Raw genomic sequence first — 20,413 nt, 5'->3', positions numbered from 1 at the left:
TCTGATCCTCAGTTTCTCCGTCTGTTAAATGAGTGACTTGTACTAGAGGAACTCTAAGGTCATTTCCAGTTCCAGTTATCTTGAAACTAGATAACGTAGACTTAGATTTGTATATTAGATGTATGATTGCTAGTGTGATTTTTGTTGCTTTGGTTTATGGTTCCCCCTTCCCTTCCCTTTCCTCTTCCATTTCCTTCCCTTTCCCTATTGTTTCAGAAGTATCTCTTTGCCCACATATCTTAACTGGAAAGGACTTAAGAGATCACCTTGTCCAGGGATTCATTTTTTTGTCATGGACCCCTTTGGCAAAAGCCTATGGACCCCTTCTCAGAATGTTCTTAATACATAAAACAAAATCAATGCATAATTAATTGCATAAAATTGTGCAGTTATATATGCATGTGAAAGTAAATGCATTAAGTGCATAGTGCATAAAACAAAATTCAAAGGATTACATAGCAAACCAATTGTATTGAAATACAGTTGCTCAAAATATTAAGAAAACAGTTTCACAGATTGGGGATATTAAGAACTTTTGATTCTATGACTTTTAGCGGTGAGGAAATGGAGATTCAGATCAAGTTACTTCTTCAAAGTTACTCAGGGAGTTATTCTCCAAGGTGGGATTTGAACTCAGGTACTCTGGTTCCAGAGCCCATGATCCTTCTGCTTTAACACTTGTCTTCCTCTTTTCCATGTTCTTCCGTTAGTTTAACTCCTCAGCTATTTCAATCCTTCTCCTTATTCCAACGCTGACTCTATTTTTAAAAAAAATACCCTCTGCATTCTACCACCTATGTTTACAGCTCCTCCTTCCTCCTTAATTCTTTATTAATTTCCACCTTATTTCCCATGGTTCAGTTGTGTTGGAGGAAAGGAGCTGGGACCAGTGGAGCTGACCAGCGTAGGGTCAGGATCAGTCAGGATCAGTCGAGTTGAGGTGCACTGTGTAAGGTCATTAGGGAAATTTCTGTTGTCACCAAGATAACTGCTACAGAGGGGAACCTGGTTGTGCCTGTTAGACCAGAAAGCAGCTAAATGCCATGCCTAGCATCTGATTGGTCAGTCAGTCTGTGAGGACAGCAGCAATGGAGCATGGTTTGGGGCTAAAGAACTGGTTAGTGTCCTTTTATGTTTTGGCAGCCAGGTGAACACTCAGATATATAATATGGGTGTAGAGGACTTGCTAGAGTAAGAAATTCCCCAGCATTTGGGTTAAAATGCCTTGCATTCATAATTCTGAGGGTACAAATGGAATATTGGAGACAGAACCTACTAAATGTTTTGTTTTATTGCCATATAAAAATTTTATAATTTCGAGGGAACGACAGATTTATAATTGGGGTGAAAATCACTTTACATAGGTAGGACATATCCAACGAGACTGCTGGATTTAAAGTTGGGAAGACTCGGATTAAAATCTGACCTCTGACATTTATTAACTGTGTAAGTCACTGCACCGCTGTGTGTTGGGCAACTCCCTCGATTTTATGTACTAAGTTATAGATGGGTTGCCTCTCCTGTTGGTTGAGGGATTTCTCACTCTGGAAAAATTACTTCATTTCATCATTTCATTGATTCGCTGCTTGTATTCAAGCTGCTGCCTTGGTAAACCGAATGGAAAAGTCTCTTGTGAACTGAGCTCATAGTTCGTGATAAGCATAGGACAGCATTTCTCCAGTAAGACACATTTTAAATTACTATTAAAAGGTTACTTTTGTCTAATGTAGTGGTGTTCAGATTGAGGCTTCTGAATCACATGTAGTTTTTTTTATGCGTATGCAGCCTGGTTTCTGGAAGAGTGTCGAATTTCTGTATTATCTGTGTAAGCATCTGTTATAGTAGACTTTTCAGGGCATTTGGTAGTAGCGTGCCTCCTTTGGTTACTGTTGACAGCATTATCATAACTGTTTATACCCCTGGTCTGGAATGTTGAGTATCTGAACATTGGGCTAGACTTGTTGTTTGGTCATTCAGTGGTGTCTAACTCTTTTACCATAGCACGTCAGGCCCTTGTATCCTCCATCATCTCCTGAAGTCTGTCCAAATTCATGTTTATTGTTTCCCTGACACTGTATAGCCATCTCATCCTCTGCCCTCCCCTTTTCCTTTTGCCTTCAGTCTTTCCCAGCATCAGCTCTCATATTGTTCCAAACGTCCCTGAGGGTCCTGAGACCCTTTCAGTGAGCCCAAAAAGTCAAAAGCTATTTTCATAATAATTGAAACATTAGTAGCCTGTTAGAATTCTCTTCCCTCTTCTGTTTACATATCTGTGTGAGGCTGAACTCTCTTCATATACTTCTGTCTAAACAACAGATTGTAGTAGACTGAATGCAGAAGCAGAGATGAGAATCCAGCTGTCTTCTGTTAGCCAGACATTAAAAAGATTTGCAAAAATATGAAAACCAATGCCACTCTTCTTACTAATTCTTTTTGCTTTAGGAAATAAAATTTTCTGTAAAATCGTTATTTATGTTAACATATAATGGGTTTGCTATTGTTATTTTAAATGATTTAATAAAGAAATTTTAAAAATGTATCAGTTTTAATTTCTAATCAAGTTAATATTGATAGGATTTAACCCATGTTATCAAAAGCTCTTTGGGGTCCCCAATAATTTTAAGGAGTATACAGAAGGAGAGGCAGCTGGGTGGCATAGTAGATAGAGCACTGGCCCTGGGGTCAGGAGGACCTGAGTTCAAATGCGCAACAGACACTTAGTAGCTGTGTGGCCCTGGGCAAGTCACTTAAACCTGATTGCCTCAAAAAAAAGGAGTATATAAAAGGGGTAGGTGAAGGGAGTCCTGAGACCAAAACGTTTAAAAACTGCTGGGCTACAATGTTAGAACTGAAAGGGACTTCAGTGATCTTGTTGTCCAACCCTGTCATTTCACAGAAGAAGAAACAGATATTTCTGTATCAAAGTGATACAGTAAAGTCATTAAATAGCAGGACAGACTAGCCCAAGATCATTTGGCTAGTGCTCGGCGCAGCTTCATCTTGAACCCCCTTCTGACTAGTGTTCCATTTCCAAATAAGTGTCTGCCTAGCAGTTAGTAATACTGCTCTGGAGAGGTACCTGTTTGCCATCAAAATGGGCAGGCGTTTGAGGAAAGCCTTGCTTTAGTGCATCTCTATCTCTGCCAGTGCTAGTGTTGCCCCAATGTCTGTGGGTGTAGGCAGGGATCAGACTTCATAGCTGCCACTTTGTCTCTGGTACTGGAAATTTAACTCCAGGTGACTGGGCACAACATTAGGTGGCAGAGCCAAACCTAGAAATCTTTCTGCTTCATCAGCTGACAGGCATGCATGTCTGTGTCCATTGATGAGGAACATAAGCATTGGGAGTGGAGATGGAGGAAGGGAGAAAAGAGAAAAGGTGGAGGGGTGGGGAAAAAGGAGAATAAGCAGAGGGAATTTAAAGGTCTGTTGAACCTTCTGCCTCTCTCCCCATACATTGCTTTGATTCCATAATCAGTACCTTATTTCATGAGGGACAGAGGCATACCCCACCCAATCAGTGGCAGTTGCTTCTAAGAAAGGTAAAACAACACATTAAGGGACGATTATATAGTGACAAGTGTGATAAATGAAAGGGATCTCCCTGGGTAGCCAAAATTCAGCTTAAAATCCTTCTTTAAGTTAGATAGTGTTATAGGGAGAGGGCCAGCTGCTTGTACACACTAACAGGTATGGAGACCTGACCCACCAAGCCATCAGAAGGACTCTGAGTTTGTGCCTAAAAGCCAGAGGAATAGGGGATGGAAGAGGGTGTAGGGTGGGGAACTGAAGGAGAGGGGCCTAGAGTATTGTTGTTCAGTTTTGTCTGACTCTTCGTGGCCCCATTTGGGCTTTTCTCGGCAAAAGATACTGGAGTGGTTTGCCATTTCCTTCTCCAGCTCATTTTACAGATGAGGAAACTGAGGCAAACAGGGTTAAGTGACTTGCCCAGGTTAAGTATCTAAGGCAGCATTTGAACTCAGGTCTACCTGACTCCAGGCCCAGTCCTCTATTTACTGGGCCATCTGGCTGCCTAGAGTACTAGACGCAAAGAATATGGTAAGAACCTGCAAGGGAGATGGGAAAGCTTGTTCATTCTTTCCTCCTCTGGAATATTAACTTCTAGTTTAAGGTCTAGATAGAGGGACAACTGTTAGATATGTATGGACTTAAAAAATCCCTTTTCTATATCTAGAGAAGGATGAGTACAGAGATGTACTTAGCTCTTTGGATAAGATGCAGAATGTTCCTGTTGCATGTATAGTTTCTTTCTATTTATTTTTTAAAGTGTATCATACAAAGCAAGGACACTCCACAGATTTTAAATGAAAGATCATAGGAGAAAGCAAGGGATCCTCCTCAAAGGAATAGAACAATGGGAAATTACTGAGCCTTAGCCATAATGTGTAGAAAGGAAAAAAAAAACACTGGAAAGGACCTTAGAAGATATCTACCTCCCTCCTGTTTTACATCTGAGGAAACTGAGGCCCTGAGTAATTAAGTAACGTGTCCAAGGTGACATAAGTACCAATGGCAAAGCCAGGGTCTGAACCCAGGTCCTCTGACTGCAAAGCCAGGGCTCTTAATTGTTTATATCTAGAGTCTGAAGGTTCAGGAGACAAAGACCTCTGACCCACTGGAGACAGGACAAGTCAGCAGGACTGTGACTTTGAATTTGTAGAAACTGGGCTAAATTTTTGGAAATCTCAAGATGTTTTTTCCATTCTTTTTCTGTTAACTGGAAACCTCCTTGTTGTTAGTTGGGCTGCTTCTCAGCCATCTTTTTATTTGTTTTCAATCTAAAAGTATTTGCCTTGCCTTCAACAAGCTTACATTCTCTTCAGGGAAGCAACATACATATCGAAGGATATACAAAATTGACCTTACCCAGAGAGTTCTCCTGAATTCAGTCCGTCTATTCTTGATATATAACTTCCTGACATTTCTCCTCCAACCTTTTTTTTTTTTAATATCACTTACTTTATACAATGTGCTTGTCCTGAGTGTCATTTAGGAACCCTAGTGAAGAGTAAAGACTTGAACTGGACAGCAGGACAGATACCCTGGGGAATAAACTGAAGCTGACTTACTATAGCAGAACCTACTACCCTAACATGACCTCAAGGATGAGGGCAGCTGTATGTTGTTTATGTCTATGGTGTGTCTACAGTGAGCAGGTGGGGGGAGTGGGGGGAGGGAGAAGTCTGGCCTGTGCATGTTTAGGCAAACCCTTTCTTCCTAATAACTCCTGCCTGTTGGATACCTGGATGGCCGCCCACAGTGCAGCCATCCAACAAATATTTCTAATGCCCAGTCAAGGTCAGACATTTGCTTGCTTCATTACTCTTCAGTCCAGATGTGAAAGGTGAGAGGACTCAATTCTCTTGTTTAAGATTGTTGAACACTTTCCTTCTAGAGCTACTTCCGACAAATTAGAGAGAGTGATCTTATTGGCAGATGTCTGAGTCAATTTCTACCCCAAAAATTCTTTGGATAGGGTAAGTATAGTGTGGCAAATAAAATTCAGTAAAGGTAAGCCGAGGAACATTCCCAGAGAAAAATGCATGTAACTGTTAACAAAGCAGGTCAGACTGGCCACTTCAGTAAGGCTAGTGACCCTCCAGAGAAGGAGGCGACCCTCTTTATTAACACACATCAAAGAAGGGGTCTTGTTAGGTATGGAGAAAAGGTGATGGGTTGTAGGGTTGGAGCAGGAACATTACCATTGGTTGTACTGAGAAAGGTGGGCTGGCATTCAGGTAAGGCTAATCACTTCCTCTCTAACATTTAAGAAATGTCAATTGTTTTATGGAGGCCCATCTGTATCCTGTGGTCTTTGCTGGGGGATCATAACTAACAGACATACTGTCTCCCTGGAAGAGATTAAAATTCCCTTAACTACACAAAAACAGGAAAGGACAGACCATATCTTTTGGGGATGGTGATTTTGTGGGGCTAAACAAACGGATGTCCATGAAGTATCCTAGGGGATACTGGCACGAGAGATAACAACCTTTCACTCAGCTGGATTCCTATGCTAAACTCAAACCACGTGGATGCAGACCCAATTTTAAAATTAATACAACATAGGATCAGTTACATTGTAGCATCAATATAGTAGAAATCAGAGGTAAAATTAATTTTGGTATTTTCACAATAGGGACCTGAAATTTCACTGATAGTGGGAACTTCTGGATGAAGACTCCATCTATGTCAGCATCTTTTTACCGATTAGACTCCTAGAGAACACTTAGAGGTCGTGACTTGGCTTGGGTCACACAGCCAGTAGGTGTCAGAAGTGGGGCATGGCTCTTTGGAGGAGATGCAGAAATGTTCTGTTGCATATATAGTTTATATATATTTTAGCATGTTATAAAAACTCTGTTATAGGAACTCTCCATAAATTTTAAAGGAAAGCCCACAGGTGAAGCAAGAGATTCATGTTCTAAACTAGTTTTAATCTCGAATTACTCATTTTAATAGCTTACATTTATATAGCATTTTGAGGTTTATGAAGTGCTTTACAAATATTTTGTCATTTTATCTTAACAACCCTGGGAGAAAGGTGCTATTATGATCATTCCCATTTTACAGATGCAGAAACTGAGGCTGAGAGGTGAAAGGACTTGCCCAGGGTCACAGAGTTTGTAAGGGTTTGAGACAGGATTTGAATTCAGGTCTTCCTGACTCCAAGTCCAACACTTTACCCACAGCTCTGCCTAGCTATCTTGTAACAAAGACAAGAACTAAATTTCTGTGATGATTCAAAAGGTCGAGAGATGTAATTTCTGGGTAATTTAGTCATTTTATTAATAATGGCAGCATTTTAATAAAAGGACCAGTAGCATTCTTGAATGCCAAAGGCAATCATGGTGGCAGGCTCACACTTAATATACCCTTTGGAAGACGGGTGTTCCCCAGGTGGCAATCATCTCTGGTTAACAATTAATGAGAGCATGAATTTTGTAATCAATAAGGGGCTAAGAGGGATTTCACATCAAAGAGAGACTGGCTATATACAGACCACCCCAGCCTTGAGCAGTCTATTCAAAGAATTCATCCCCACCCAACCTGAGTAGGACACAATAGTTTCCCCACCTAAGTGGGGTCTGAACAAGATAGTTAAGGAAATTAATCCAATCTCATTATCAGTAATGCCCATCAAGGGATTGAACTTTTGAAATCAGGCCTTTAGAAAAAAAGGGGGGGCTGTGGATGTCCCCAAATCATTGGTTATTAATAATAATTTCTGTCATGTCTAAATTGAGACGTTACAGGGCCTCCTCAGTCACACAAAAGAGATGGATTTAACAATCCACATAGGAAAAACCACATGGTTAAAGAATGCATGTTGCCCAGATTAAGTCTAGGTTAGCCTTGCTTGGCTCGTTACAAGAAATTGGTTTATGAAAATAACTTAGTCTTAATTGTCATCACCAAGGTCATTGTGTAACAGGCACTCTATAGAATTACCAGAAAAAGTGCCTGTTATGAAAGTACAGTGAGGACATAAGCACATGGCCCAAAGGCATTAAAAAAAAACTACCCTAAAATCCCTTTCTTGTCATGATTCCCTCCCCCATGTAAATTTTGAGGGGTATAATTTTTTAGAAATAAAACCAAATGTAAAAACTACCACCACCACCCCTCCACCCTGCTCCATTTCCAAATCTTTACCCCTACAGTAGAAATAAAGCATTTGCATCTCTTATCATTACCAACTATGTGAGAAAAGTTTAGGAATGTTGGATGAGATAAATATTGAGCTACTTGCTCCCAGATTCCATTTGGATGATGCCAGGCTCCATAAGCAGCTACAACTCCACATTTGTTGCACACAAATGCAATGATGGAAATTATAAAGCAAAACAAAAAACAGGTTAAAACCAACTATTAGTGGCACAGTGTTTGTGTTTAGTGAATGAGTGAGTGTGTGTGTGTTTATGTGTAGGCAGCTAGGTGGCACAGTAGATAGAGTGCTAGGCCTGGTGTCATGAAGACTCATCTCCATGAGTTCAAATCTGGCCTCAGATGCTAGTTGAGTGACACTGGGCAAATCACTTAATACTGCCTCAGTTTTTTCATCTGTAAAATGAGCTGGAGAAAGAAATGGTAACGCACTCCAGTATCTTTGCCAAAAACACCCCAAATGGAGTCATGAAGAGTCAGAAATGACTGAAAACGACTGAACAACCACAAATATATATATAATATGTGTATATATGTATAATATATATGTGTATATATACATATATATTTAGACCATATTTGTGGCATTTGTGATATATATTAAATGAAACAAATGAAGAAGAATTCGTTAAGTTCTCACATCCTAATAGGAGGAAGACAATATTTTAGAATGGTTCCATGGCGAGAGGAAATCAAAAAAGCCCAGAGGCCTTGGGGTCTGTCATAAGGCCTTCCTTATGTGGGGTACAGCAGCCAGGCAGATGGTAAAGCCCTACTGGTCTTAATTGTATTGACAGCATTATAGTTGGTTAACTCCTTCCTCATCAAATTAGTGAATAGTCATTTCTTTCTCTAGAGCTTGTAAGGATGGAGGGGCCAGGTCTACCCCTGTGGGGATAGGGTAGATGCAGGGAGGGTTAAGGAGAAAGGGGGCATTGGCAGAAAGGTAAGGAGGGAAAGGAGATGACACCTTCGAGATTCCAGGGCAGTCGACTGGGGTCGGGGTTGAGCTTTTCTTGGCCTGGTCTGGTCTCTGTCCTCCAGCTCAGCAACAGTCTTGTGGAGTAATGGAATGATACTGAACTTAGAATCAGGAAGAGCCATGAATTGTGCTCATTGTGCTGGACACCTTTATCCAATTCTTTTAACATCTTTTGAATACCAGTGCAACCCTGGGACTTTCTTATGCCTTGGTTATCCTCCTTCTCCTTCTTGTGTCAGTGACGTTGTATCATGTTAGGACGACAGGATCATAGATTTAGAGGTACCTCAGAGACCATCTAGCCCAGAGGTTCCCAAACTTATTTATTCTACCATCCCCTTTTAAAAAAATTACACAGTACATCCCTGGAAATCTACTTTCCTTAACCCTTTAACATTTTTTTTTTGAAATTTGTATCATTTCAAAAATATAAATTAAAAAAAAAGATGCATCTTAAATTTAATAATTTATTGTATGTGTGTGGGTTTTTTTCTGCTTTGAAATTTTGATGATGCAATATTGTGTCATGTGACCTATAGTATAGTATTGTAAACAAGTCATTACAGGAACTTACTCTTGTTGATGCCTGCTGGACTTCCCAACAACATGTGACACATTCACCTGCCGACATTTGCTTGTTAAGACTTGTCGGCAGACTTGACCAATGATGGGTTATAACTTGCATTTTGTGTGTTTATTTGGAAAATAATGTAATCGCTACAACTTTAACTCTGTTAGACAACAGATGAAACATGTATGAACGGTTTTTCAAAATTTTCTTATCTTTTCTTCTTTCCTTATGCTTCTACTGCCCCCTTATTTTTATTCAATGCCACCCAATTGTGCCCGAGGCCACTACCACCCCCTGGATTGTTCTGGCACCCCCAGGGGATGGTATTGCCCACTTTGGGAACCTGTGCCCATCTACCACCACTCTTATCCTTAGCCTTCTAATGGGGTGTTTTGATTTTGGTTTTTGGTTTAATTAGTCTATGACCTGCTTGTGTAGAAAGGTGATTCAAAAATGATGCCAATGTTGGTAACCAGGTACTTCCTGTCTATTAAAGACTGATAAGTTTCATTTTTTAAATTGTGTTGCTTGGTACTTGCCATGCTCTTTCCAGATCTTTTCTCAAAAAAGATTTTATGTAATAAAAGCTGACATTTCTGAGTAGTCTATACTCCTTTGGTTCTTTTTATATAGTACATGGTTGGAGCACTGGACCTGATGTTAGAAAGACCTAGTATAAATGTGGCCTTAGATACTTACCAGTTGGGTGACCCTGGACAAATCACTTAACCTCTTGTAGCAGCAAGCACCCTAGCATACCCAGGATGGGCTGCTAGCATGGGTTCTTAGATCGGCTTTTCTAGGAAAGGCTGCTCAAAAAGGGGTTAACAATCCTGCTTTAAATTACATTCACTAGTTCAGGGGAAGGGTCAGCACCCTGAATGTCAAAGAAAATGCAAGCGGAGAATTAGCATAAAGACCAACAGACAGGTCTCTTAACTGCCTGGACCAAAGCAATAAAGCAATATTGCTATATACTTTACATTCATCACTGCATAAAGGGTTCTGGACATACAACTACTCAGTCTTGACCAGGAAATCAAAAGATTCTTCTCATAACTGAACTCCCAGCTCAGAGTATATATACACTTCTTACAGCCAGAAGGCATCACAACCCTCGTGACTCAGTGCCTAATCAACTTAGTATCAAAAGCTGTGAAAGCCTTCCTACAAGCAAGCCTCCCCTAAGCAAGCTTCCCTTCCCCAATGGACTCTGTGACTCAGGATGTATCACAACTGTGAGCAGGGCCAGAGCTCAAAGCTGGTCATATAGGCCTATTAATGGACCGGGAAGATCTTATTTCATTAACATTACACCTCTGCCATTGTTTTCTCAACTGTTAAATGAGGACAATAGCAACTACCTCCTAGAGTTGTTGTGATGATCAAATGAGATGCTATTTGTAACGTACTTGGCACAGTGCCTGGCATAGAGTAGGTGCTTTTAAAATGCTTATTCCCTAACTCCCCTACTGTAATAGTAATTAAGGTGGGACTTTTTGCTGTTGACTTTTAATGATTCTGGCCTTTGTTTGAATGGGACAGATAAAGTGGGATGTTTTTGTATTTCTCAGCACTGAGACAATTGGGAGTCATTGATTTATATCTGATGTGATACTGGGGGTGGGGAACTTTTCCACGCCCAGCCTGGGTGAGGTGGGGGCCCTACTGTCCAAGATATATAAGCGCAGAGGTTGGCGTTCTCTCTTGGAGCTCTGAGCCACGGCAGGAAGGGCACATGACTCTGGGCCAGCCGTTGTAATGAGCTCCCCGGCTGAATACTCAGATGTTGATAACTACGAATTGTATTTGGTCTGTAACTCAGGGTGCTGGTTTTTTTTCCCTGAACTAAGTAAATGATATTTGTATGCTGGATTAAAGTAAGATTGTTAACTCATTAATGTTGCTTTCCTTAATAAAGCAGATCAAAAGAACCTGGGCTTTCAGTGCTCTGTGAACTGGTTGTTGTTGGTTTTATACAACCACAGTAGCTGCTAGCTGAATTGTTGAAACGCCTATCCCCAATGTTAAGCTGGGGATCTCCAAAATTGTTGTCAGTTGGGATGCTGGGAATTTGCCATCTGCAAGACCAAAGAACTAGGTCCAGGACATAATTTTAATCTAATAGCTTAGTTCAACTATCCTGAGGCAGTGGATTTTCTTGCTACCAGCTTAGGCTGTATTTGAATTGCTGCCAGTGAGGTAAAGTGTAGGAAAACATACCGGTATTTTTAATAAACATTACTTCGTCATTCTGAGGAGTGGATCTTATGATTAAGAAAACATTTCCTGGTTTTGTAAGTGCAACAATGCACCATACTGGACTTATCAAATGGGGTGGGTGGGTGTGGGGAGGATTGTAAGAATTCCAGGGGGTTGATGCCTCATTTCACTTTATGATGTTTTTGGAGCTGTTATAGGGGTTTTTAAAAATGTTTTTACAAAGTGGAGAGAAGTTGTTTATTTGACTCCTCTACCCGTTCTCCCCCTTTCCCTCCTTGTGCTGGACAGAGAGGAGTCATGGAATCTCAGAGTGTAAAGGACCTTGGAGGTCACCTGGTCCAACTCCTGAATAGGAATATTCTCCACCACATCCGCACGTGATCATCCAAATTCCGCTTGAGGACCTCCAGTGATGGACGTGCTTCCTGATGTAGCCCATTCCACATTTGGAATTTGGAATTCTAATGATGGGAAATTTTCCCTTAAATTAAGCCAAAATCTGTCTCTCTGCAGCTTCCACCTGTTACTGGTAGTTCTGCGCTCCTGGGCCAAGAAAGACAAATCTCTGTCTTGTGTGACGGTCGTTCTAACATATGTAGACTGGTGGGTGGCCTTTTCTTTATCTAGGTCCCCAGTTCATTCATTCTACCCGTGGTTTTAAATCTCAGCTCAGTCACCGTCCTCTAGAATCATTTAGGTGACGCAGTGGGTAGAGCCCAGGGTCAAGGACAACTTGACTTGAAATTTGGCCTTGGCACGTACTAGATACCCTGGGCAAGTCACTTAACCACTGTCTGCCTCAGTTTGCTCCGCTGTAAAGTGGAGATGAAAATAGCGCTGACCTCCCATTGTTGTGATGACAAATGAGATAACATTTGTAAAAAGTGCTTAGCACAATGTCTGGCATATAGAAGGCGCTAAATAAATGTGCGTTCTCCTATAAATTATGAGTTCTAAATCTGAGGTCTGTAAACTTAAAATTTTTTTTCTATTTTGATAATTGCCTTTCAATATAATTGGTTTCCTTTGTAGTCCTATGTGTTTTATCTTATGCATTTAAAAATTATTCTGAGAAGGATCCCTGGGTTTTACCAGATTACCAAAGGGGTCCATGCCCCCCCAGAAAAAAGGGTGAAAAATTTCTGATCTAGACATTTCTTCAGCTAATTGATGTTTTTTTTTTTTCCCTAAATGTGGTGCCCAGAATTGAGCACAAGATTCCAGATGTGGTCTGAACCAAGACAGAATCCTGCAAGACTAACCCACCTCCTCTTCTATCCATTATATTTTTGTTAATGCAGCTGAGATCACATTAATTTTTTTTGGTGGGGGTGGGGGGAACTTTCATTCACTCTTTACATCAGGTAATTTGTGGAACGTTTTCATTCATTATCTATTTTGTTTAGTGCAAAGAGGACCTGAAAGGGAATCAGGAGGGCAAAATAATATTTCTGGCTCTGCCATTGTATGACCTTGGTCAGATCTTTTAGCTTGTCTCAGCCTCAGCCTCAGCTAATTGATTTGCAAAATAAAGAGGTAGGAAGGTTCCTTCTAGTTCTAAAAATTCTGAATAAATGATTCCTTGGGTAGAAGGGAGAGGGCGGCGTAGGGTAGCATGTACTTACTTTTACTGCTGTAATGTAACATGGTGTCACAGAGAGGGGTCTAAACCTGGAGTCAGGAAGATTGAGCTTCACATCCTAGCCCAGGGACATTCCGGATAATAAGTGACCTCAAGGAACTCACTAATTCTCTTTGTACCTCAGTTTTCTCATCTGTAAAATGACTGGGATGGACTAAATGTTTGGCCTCAAAAATCCTTTCCTGCTCTAAATCTATGATGCTGTAATCTGGGTTAAGCAGGTGTTTTTTTTTTTAATTGAATGAGAATACATTTCTACGTACAAAAAAAGAGAATATTTCCATATACAAAACATAACAAATAAGATGATTATATTTTATAAAACCACAAATTTCCATGGGGGGCAGGGGAATACAAGTTATCTCAAAAATCTTATTGCAGTTTTAAATTATTAAACTTATTGAAGGTTATGACTTTACTAACTCTTTTGAGACATCCTATATAATAAATTCAATGTATTACTTTTTCTTTTGTAAAGCAAATTTTAAAGAGATCAATAAAAACTCTGCTTTTCTGTATTATTAATATCTTTATAAATTGTGTTTCAGCATGAACTCAGAACTAATTTTTTTTAAATTATAAGTCTTTCTTTTTTTGTAGCATCTTTTTTTGGTGAAAGCTTTGTGGAACTGAACATCATAGAAGCTTCTCCAGACTTATCCCTTCACTTAAAATTTCAGACGAGCAAACCACATGGATTACTTTTTCTAGCAGCTGGAAAAGATGATTACTGTGCAGTGGAACTCATTTCAGGAAACCTACGGGTGCATTTCTTTATTTATATTTGTATATATGTCTATATGTAACATCATGAATATATATTATATATAATAAATCTTTGTATTTGTGTGAGTATACCATAATGAATACATTGTATATAATCAGTTGTATTTGTTATATAACATAATACATATATATCATATAACATTTATATTTCTATACGTAGCAATGAATATGTTCAATAGATTAAAATTATATATAAAACATAATTAATATATAGTATATATAATAAGTATTTGCATTTATGTATTTATAGCAGGGAACAGCTAGGTGATACAGTGAATAGGGTGTTGGTCCTGGAGTCAGGAGTACCTGAGTTCAAATATGACCTCAGACATTTATTAGCTGTGTGACCCTGGGCAAGTCACTTATCCTTGTTTGCCTCAGTTACCTTATCTGTAAAATGAGCTGGGGAAGGAAATGGCAAGTCACTCCTGTATCTTTGCCAAGAAAACCTCAAATGAGCCATGAAGAGTCAGATGTGATTGAAATGACTCAACAACAACAACAATAATAATATATAGCGCAATAAATATATTTATGTATGTGGAAGATGTAATGGATATATTATATGATAAATATATTTATATATATTCATAAATATGGTAGACACAATGTGGAATGCTTGACTTTTAAAAGGGGTACAGTCATGGAAAAAAGAAGAAAACAAGAATTGTTTAATACTTTTATTCTCATGGGAATAGAGAGCTAGTTGATACAGGGGCTTACTTTGTGACCCTGGTCAAGTCACTTCACCATTGCCTGCCTCAGTTTCCCCATTTACAATAGAACCTACCTCCCAGGATTCTTGGGAGGAAGAATGAGATAATATTTGTAAAGCTCTTTGGAAACCTTAAAGCATTATAATAAGTGCTAGTTATTATTATTATTATATACTGATGTTAATATTCATAGCACTACATACTTTTAGCAGCCTATCTCAATAGCTATAATTCTGAAGTTTGGCCTTACCTTACTTGCCATTTAGATTATAAAAATGGGAGAGTCATTGTAGCGTCCAGTTTTTTTGCGCTGTTTTTGTAAAGAGCCCCTCTATGCTTAGTGCTCAACTGTAAATATAACTATATAAATATTAAAGCTAGAGAGATGTGATTGGCTAATTCTACTCTCCTTTTTTCCAGGTGAGAGTGAATTTCGGTGTAGGTGAATTAGTGCTACATTCTCAGCAAAAATCACTCCTGGATGATCTGGCTTGGCATGTGGTTGAATTATATCATGCCAGTGATACTGTCACTCTGGTTGTTGACAAATTCTATAGGACCAGTGGGATAATATCAGGGAGGATACATGGATTGAATATTCAGCAAAGAATATATGTTGGAGGGAGCGGCGGTCTTGATGTTCCTTACTTGGAAAGAGGACACTCTAATTTCCGAGGATGTATGAAGGATGTGATATTTAACCAACTCGAGATTCTGAACTCCCTCAGGTCTTACCCTGGATTTAAGAAAGTTCATGAGGTATCATTGGGATGTAGTGATGAATTCTTTGCAGGTGAAAATGAAGCCATCAATTTCTTTAGCTCCAAATCTTATGTCGCCTTCCCAGGGTGGAACACCAAGGGAGAAGGACTCTGGGAATTCACTTTTCAGACTGCAGCTGACCAGGGTTTGCTTCTCTATCAGTCCGGAAGATCAGGGGACTTTGTTGCTTTGGAAATAGAAGCTGGACTCATTAAGGCACATGTTGGAAGGAATCAAACTAAAACTGAGCTTCCTTGCCTTAACTTAATTAGCGACAATGAGTGGCACTTTGTTCAACTCCAGTTCACCAGGAGGTATTTCAGCTTGCTGGTCGATGAAGAAAGAGTCAAAGTATCTCTGCCTCTACACAGCAGGGCATTTGAATGTAAAGGTCCACTCTTTGTGGGAGGTGTTGATAACAGCTCCCGATCAGAAATAAAGAAGTTAAAGTTTACCTCCGTTTCTAGGAAGTCTGCCAGAGGTGGATCCTTCAAAGGCTGCATAAGAAGCCTGAAGGTTAACTCAGAAAAGCTATCACTAAAGAATGCCCTTGTTTCTAAAGATATTTCGGCTGGATGTAATACTAAAAGTGCTGACGTATCAAGTATTTCTGTAGCAATGACTGAAAAAGTGACATTTCAGACAGCAGCTCCCTCTTTTAGCACTCTTCCGGAAAGCTTCAAATCTTCCCTTCAAGGGGACAGCAGTAATTTCTTGGCTTTGAATAACTTGGTAGTTCAGGAAGGTGGACAAGCCCTAATTGAAAGTAAACATATTAGGATGAATTTGAAATTTAAGGAATTAGAAATTCCTCATTCCCAAGTCTTGTTTCAAATTAAGGAAAAACCTATTCATGGAGACTTGAGATTAGATGTTGCACCAGAATCCCAGGTGAAAGCAACTTTTTCGATGTTAGATTTGTGGCAGGAAAGGGTTTTGTACATCCATGATGGTTCCGAGAGCATCAGAGATCACTTTGTATTCTCTGTCTCTATCAGTGAAGAGAAGGAAATTCCTTTCCATCTGCAAGGAAATGATCAGTATGTGTTTAACATTACTATCAGTCCAGTAAATGATCCGCCAGAGCTTTCCCTTCCAGAAGGAAATTTGCTTCTTCTATTAGAGAACTCCAAGAAGCGACTGACGTCTAACATGATAAAGGTGTTGGATCCAGATACCAACCCATTGGACCTGACTTTTTCAGTACTTGGAAACTTCAATGCTGATTCTGGGTATTTAGAAAGCTCTAAGCATCCTGGAAAAATAATTAATACGTTTACAAATGAGGATTTACAACATGGAAGAATTTTCTATGTACATCGTGGGCGCCAGAATTCCCGTATTGTTCTACGAGTAAGTGATGGGTCGTTGGTTAGTAATACAACTGTATTACGAGTCAAGACCATCCCTTGGGATTATGAAGTGGTAAATAACACTGGTGTGGCTGTTCAACAGGGCAGCATGGTTCTGATTACCCGAAGCAACCTGTCAGTACAGATTAATGCTGGGGAGCAGGAGATGGAGATACGCTACAACATTGTCCAGCATCCTCTTTTTGGTCAGATTCAAAGACGAAGTTCCAGTGGGGAATGGAAGCTTGTCAACACCTTTTCTCAACGTTCCATTGATCGAGATCGGGTAAGGTACTGTAGTACCTTTAAAGAATCTCAACTGGAAAATGTCACTGATCATTTTACATTTAAAATTAGCATTGAAAATAAAGTCAGTGAGGAACTGATGTTTCCCATAGCCATACAATGGCTGAAGTATAAATTAATGAAAAATGGTCCCCTAGATATTGATACAATGGATAAAAAAATGTTAACTTCAGATCATTTAATGGTTAGAATGGAGAATAAGAAGGTACTTGAGAGTGAGCTTCATTTTAAGTTACTCTCCCTGCCTAAGAAAGGAAAACTGCTGCTTGGTAGCAGCATTTTAAAACCAAACTCCACCTTCAGCCAAAAAAATATCATAGATAATGAAATTGCTTACCAACTACTTGAGAAGTCGCAGGAGAACACACAGGATTCATTCAGATTCTTGATTTGTACTAGCTACATAGAATCAAAGGTCTTTATCTTCCCAATAAATATCAGAGCAGATCACAAAGCCATTATTTTAACCAACAAAGGATTTTCCGTAACTGAAGGGGAAGGGAAGTTCATCACCCAAACAGAATTATTTGTGAGAACTTTGGGTAATCAGGTTTTCCATTATAAAATCACCAAGAGCCCTCAACATGGGAAGCTGAAACTGATTAACTCTTCCAATTCATTGGAAAGTAATGAAAACATCACTACTTTCACTAATGAGGATATTATTGATGAGCGGTTGATGTATGTCCACGATGACTCTGAAACTGCGTATGATGAGTTTGTTGTCATGGCATCTGCCAAAGGACCAGGAGACGAGGAAACTGGGGCGGGTCCCGAAATCAAAGTAAATGTCTCTGTGAAACTGAAGAATGATGAGAAGCCCGTACGTGTGGTAGATAGAGTATTTCACGTGGTAAGAAATGGTCAGCGCTTACTGACCTTGATGGACCTTTGTTACCATGACCCTGATTCAGATTTTAATGATAGACAGTTGCTGTATACCAGGAGGGGCATTCCAAATGGTGATCTGGTATTAGCCAGTGACCCAAGCCAAAAGCTCTACCAGTTTAAACAGGAAGACCTAGAGGAAGGGCGCGTGTTGTTCAGGCATCATGGTGCAGACTATGCCCGGTTTGTGCTATTTGTCACGGATGGCACCCACTACACGTCCTCCCTTTTAGAGGTTAGTGCTTCAGAGCCTTATCTGCGGATAGCCAACAACACGGGACTGCTTGTGCTAAAAGGAAGAGAAAAAGTTCTCACGACTACTAACCTTAGTGTTACCACAAACCATGACATCAGAAGTGACACGGAGATCAAGTATGAGATCTCTCTGCTTCCAAAGTACGGCAGGGTCTTAGTGAAAAATAGGCCATTGACTTCCTTTTCCCAGCATGACTTGAAGCAAGGACATGTGATTTACAGGCATGATGACAACCACCACCTTGCTGATATGTTCAACTTGACTGCAAAAGTTAAAGATACACACTTGGAGGTTGGAGTTCATGTCCAGGTGTACTTGGAAAGCCACCGACATCCCCCCAAAGTGGTTCACAGCAAGAACCTCTTAGTTGAAGAAGGAAAATCAGTAAAACTCAGTAGAAGAAAGCTTCAGGTATGTTTAGAGTACATGGGTGTGTGCTTATGTCCTCTACAGAATGACTCAGGGAATCCATAACACCAACCATGCTCACTCTCCCGCAGCCACAGGGACTGGTCTCTTAGGCATATTTTCATGTACCTGTGGAAGGTGTTTATATATTAATTGCAATTAACTTTTTTAAAAAAATCTGCAAAGTAAATTTACCCTGGATTTCTGATTCCTGTGGAAGTTTTTTTTTCTATTATATTTATTTAAAATTACAATAGTTTACATTAGAAACAAGCTCAAACAATTAAGGTAAAGAATAAATGCATACCGTTTAATTTTACAAAATGTGAATACATCTTTCATTGTTCCATTATCTGAGTATTAAGAGTCCTATAATTGCACAATCCTCCAATTAACTCTTGCCCTAAAGCTATGACCTTTAGTAAGGGAAGGGTGTCATAGGTATGATGAGAAAGTTCCAGATTTTCAACATTGTTCATTTGGGGAGTTTTCTCATTATTGGAAAGAGAAGAGATTCCTAAGAAGGAAGGGAATACTTATTAAGATATTTTTGTTTAGGTGTGATGGCACTATAATTAATTTTGTCTCAGGATACATTGATGTAACAACTCCATGTTTAAAAACTTAGATCAATTTAAGAAATTTGAATTTTTCTAAAATTCTAAAAATAACAGTAAAAATAACATAATTTCTCTTCCTAGTTAGGCAGCCATAAAATGTGGTGTACAGAGTTCTGAAGGTTGACCGACTCAGGATTTCCCATACCATCAGAGCAAGAGGACGTTATAGAGATGAGATCTCTCCACTGCAGGAAGGAAACCTGCAGTTTTACACTTCTTGCCATTTATATTTGAGGATTAGCAAGTACATCCCTGCTGATCACAGTTAAAAGGTTATACGAGGAGCTATAAAAGCTCCTCGAAGCTAGAAATCTATAAGAACTGTGATTTAAAAGAGATGACAATGAACATAGGCAGTTACTCATCTCCTCTAAGTCCCCGGGTTCAAATCTCACTCCTAATAATGACTATTTGGGTGACCTTGGTTAAGTCACTCAATTTCCATGGGCCTCATTTTCGTCATCTGGAAAATGAGAGGATTGTATTAGATGGCCTCTGAGGTCCCCCTTGCCCCCACCTCTATAGCTATAATTCTCTGCATATAAATTTTATTCTAACGAGGTGGAAATGAAATAATGAATAAGAGAATTCTAGTCCAAGCCGTTGACTGAATTATAAGTTTGGAATAAATGGACACAGCGCCTAGGAGTTCTTTTGCCAGTTCTTTCTGAATTTTTCTGCAACCTCTGTTGGTGACATTTATATAACCACCACCAGGGGTCTCACATGGATCACCATGGTAGAACCAAGTTTGTTACTACCTAAGAAGCAAGTTTTACTTTCATATTAAATTTAAAAAATATTTGAATATCTGTTAGCAAGTTTTTAATAAACATTTTGACAAATATTTATTGAAATTGAATAAAAAGAATAATGAGACCTGATCCCAGTTTTTAGGAAATCACAGAATCGTATGTCTGTGTATGTGTGTGTTTTAGTTAAATTCAACTGATTGAACATTTATTAATTGCCTGATTTGTGCCAGGCACTGTGCTGAGCACTGGGGATACAAAATTTGTGTGTGTGTTTTAGTTAAATTCAGCTCATTAAACATTTATTAAGTGCCTAATTTTTGCCAGGCACTGTGCTAAGCACTGCGGATACAAAATTAAGAAAAAGACAGCCCCTGCCCTCAAGAAGCTTACAGTCGAGTGGGAGAGACAACATGAAAACGAAAATACACAAAACAGGCTGTATACAGGATAAATAGGA

At 39.5% G+C, this 20,413-nt stretch overlaps 1 protein-coding gene across 1 annotated transcript in view; it reads left to right on the top strand.

The window, feature by feature from the left end:
- Positions 1–11,877: 11,877 nt before the first annotated feature.
- The window catches only part of LOC118839268 (chondroitin sulfate proteoglycan 4-like), a 76,369-nt gene continuing 67,833 nt past the window's right edge, over positions 11,878–20,413 (top strand). The window contains exons 1-2 of the mRNA XM_036746720.1: positions 11,878–11,895; positions 15,030–18,584. Coding sequence (XP_036602615.1) covers positions 11,878–11,895; positions 15,030–18,584 — 3,573 coding nt within the window. The remainder of the gene's footprint in view (positions 11,896–15,029; positions 18,585–20,413) is intronic.

Source organism: Trichosurus vulpecula, chromosome 1 (assembly GCF_011100635.1).
Source record: "Trichosurus vulpecula isolate mTriVul1 chromosome 1, mTriVul1.pri, whole genome shotgun sequence".
NCBI lineage: Eukaryota > Metazoa > Chordata > Mammalia > Diprotodontia > Phalangeridae > Trichosurus > Trichosurus vulpecula.
Note: the sequence above shows the minus strand (reverse complement) of the source record. Positions and strands in the feature narration are given on the sequence as shown.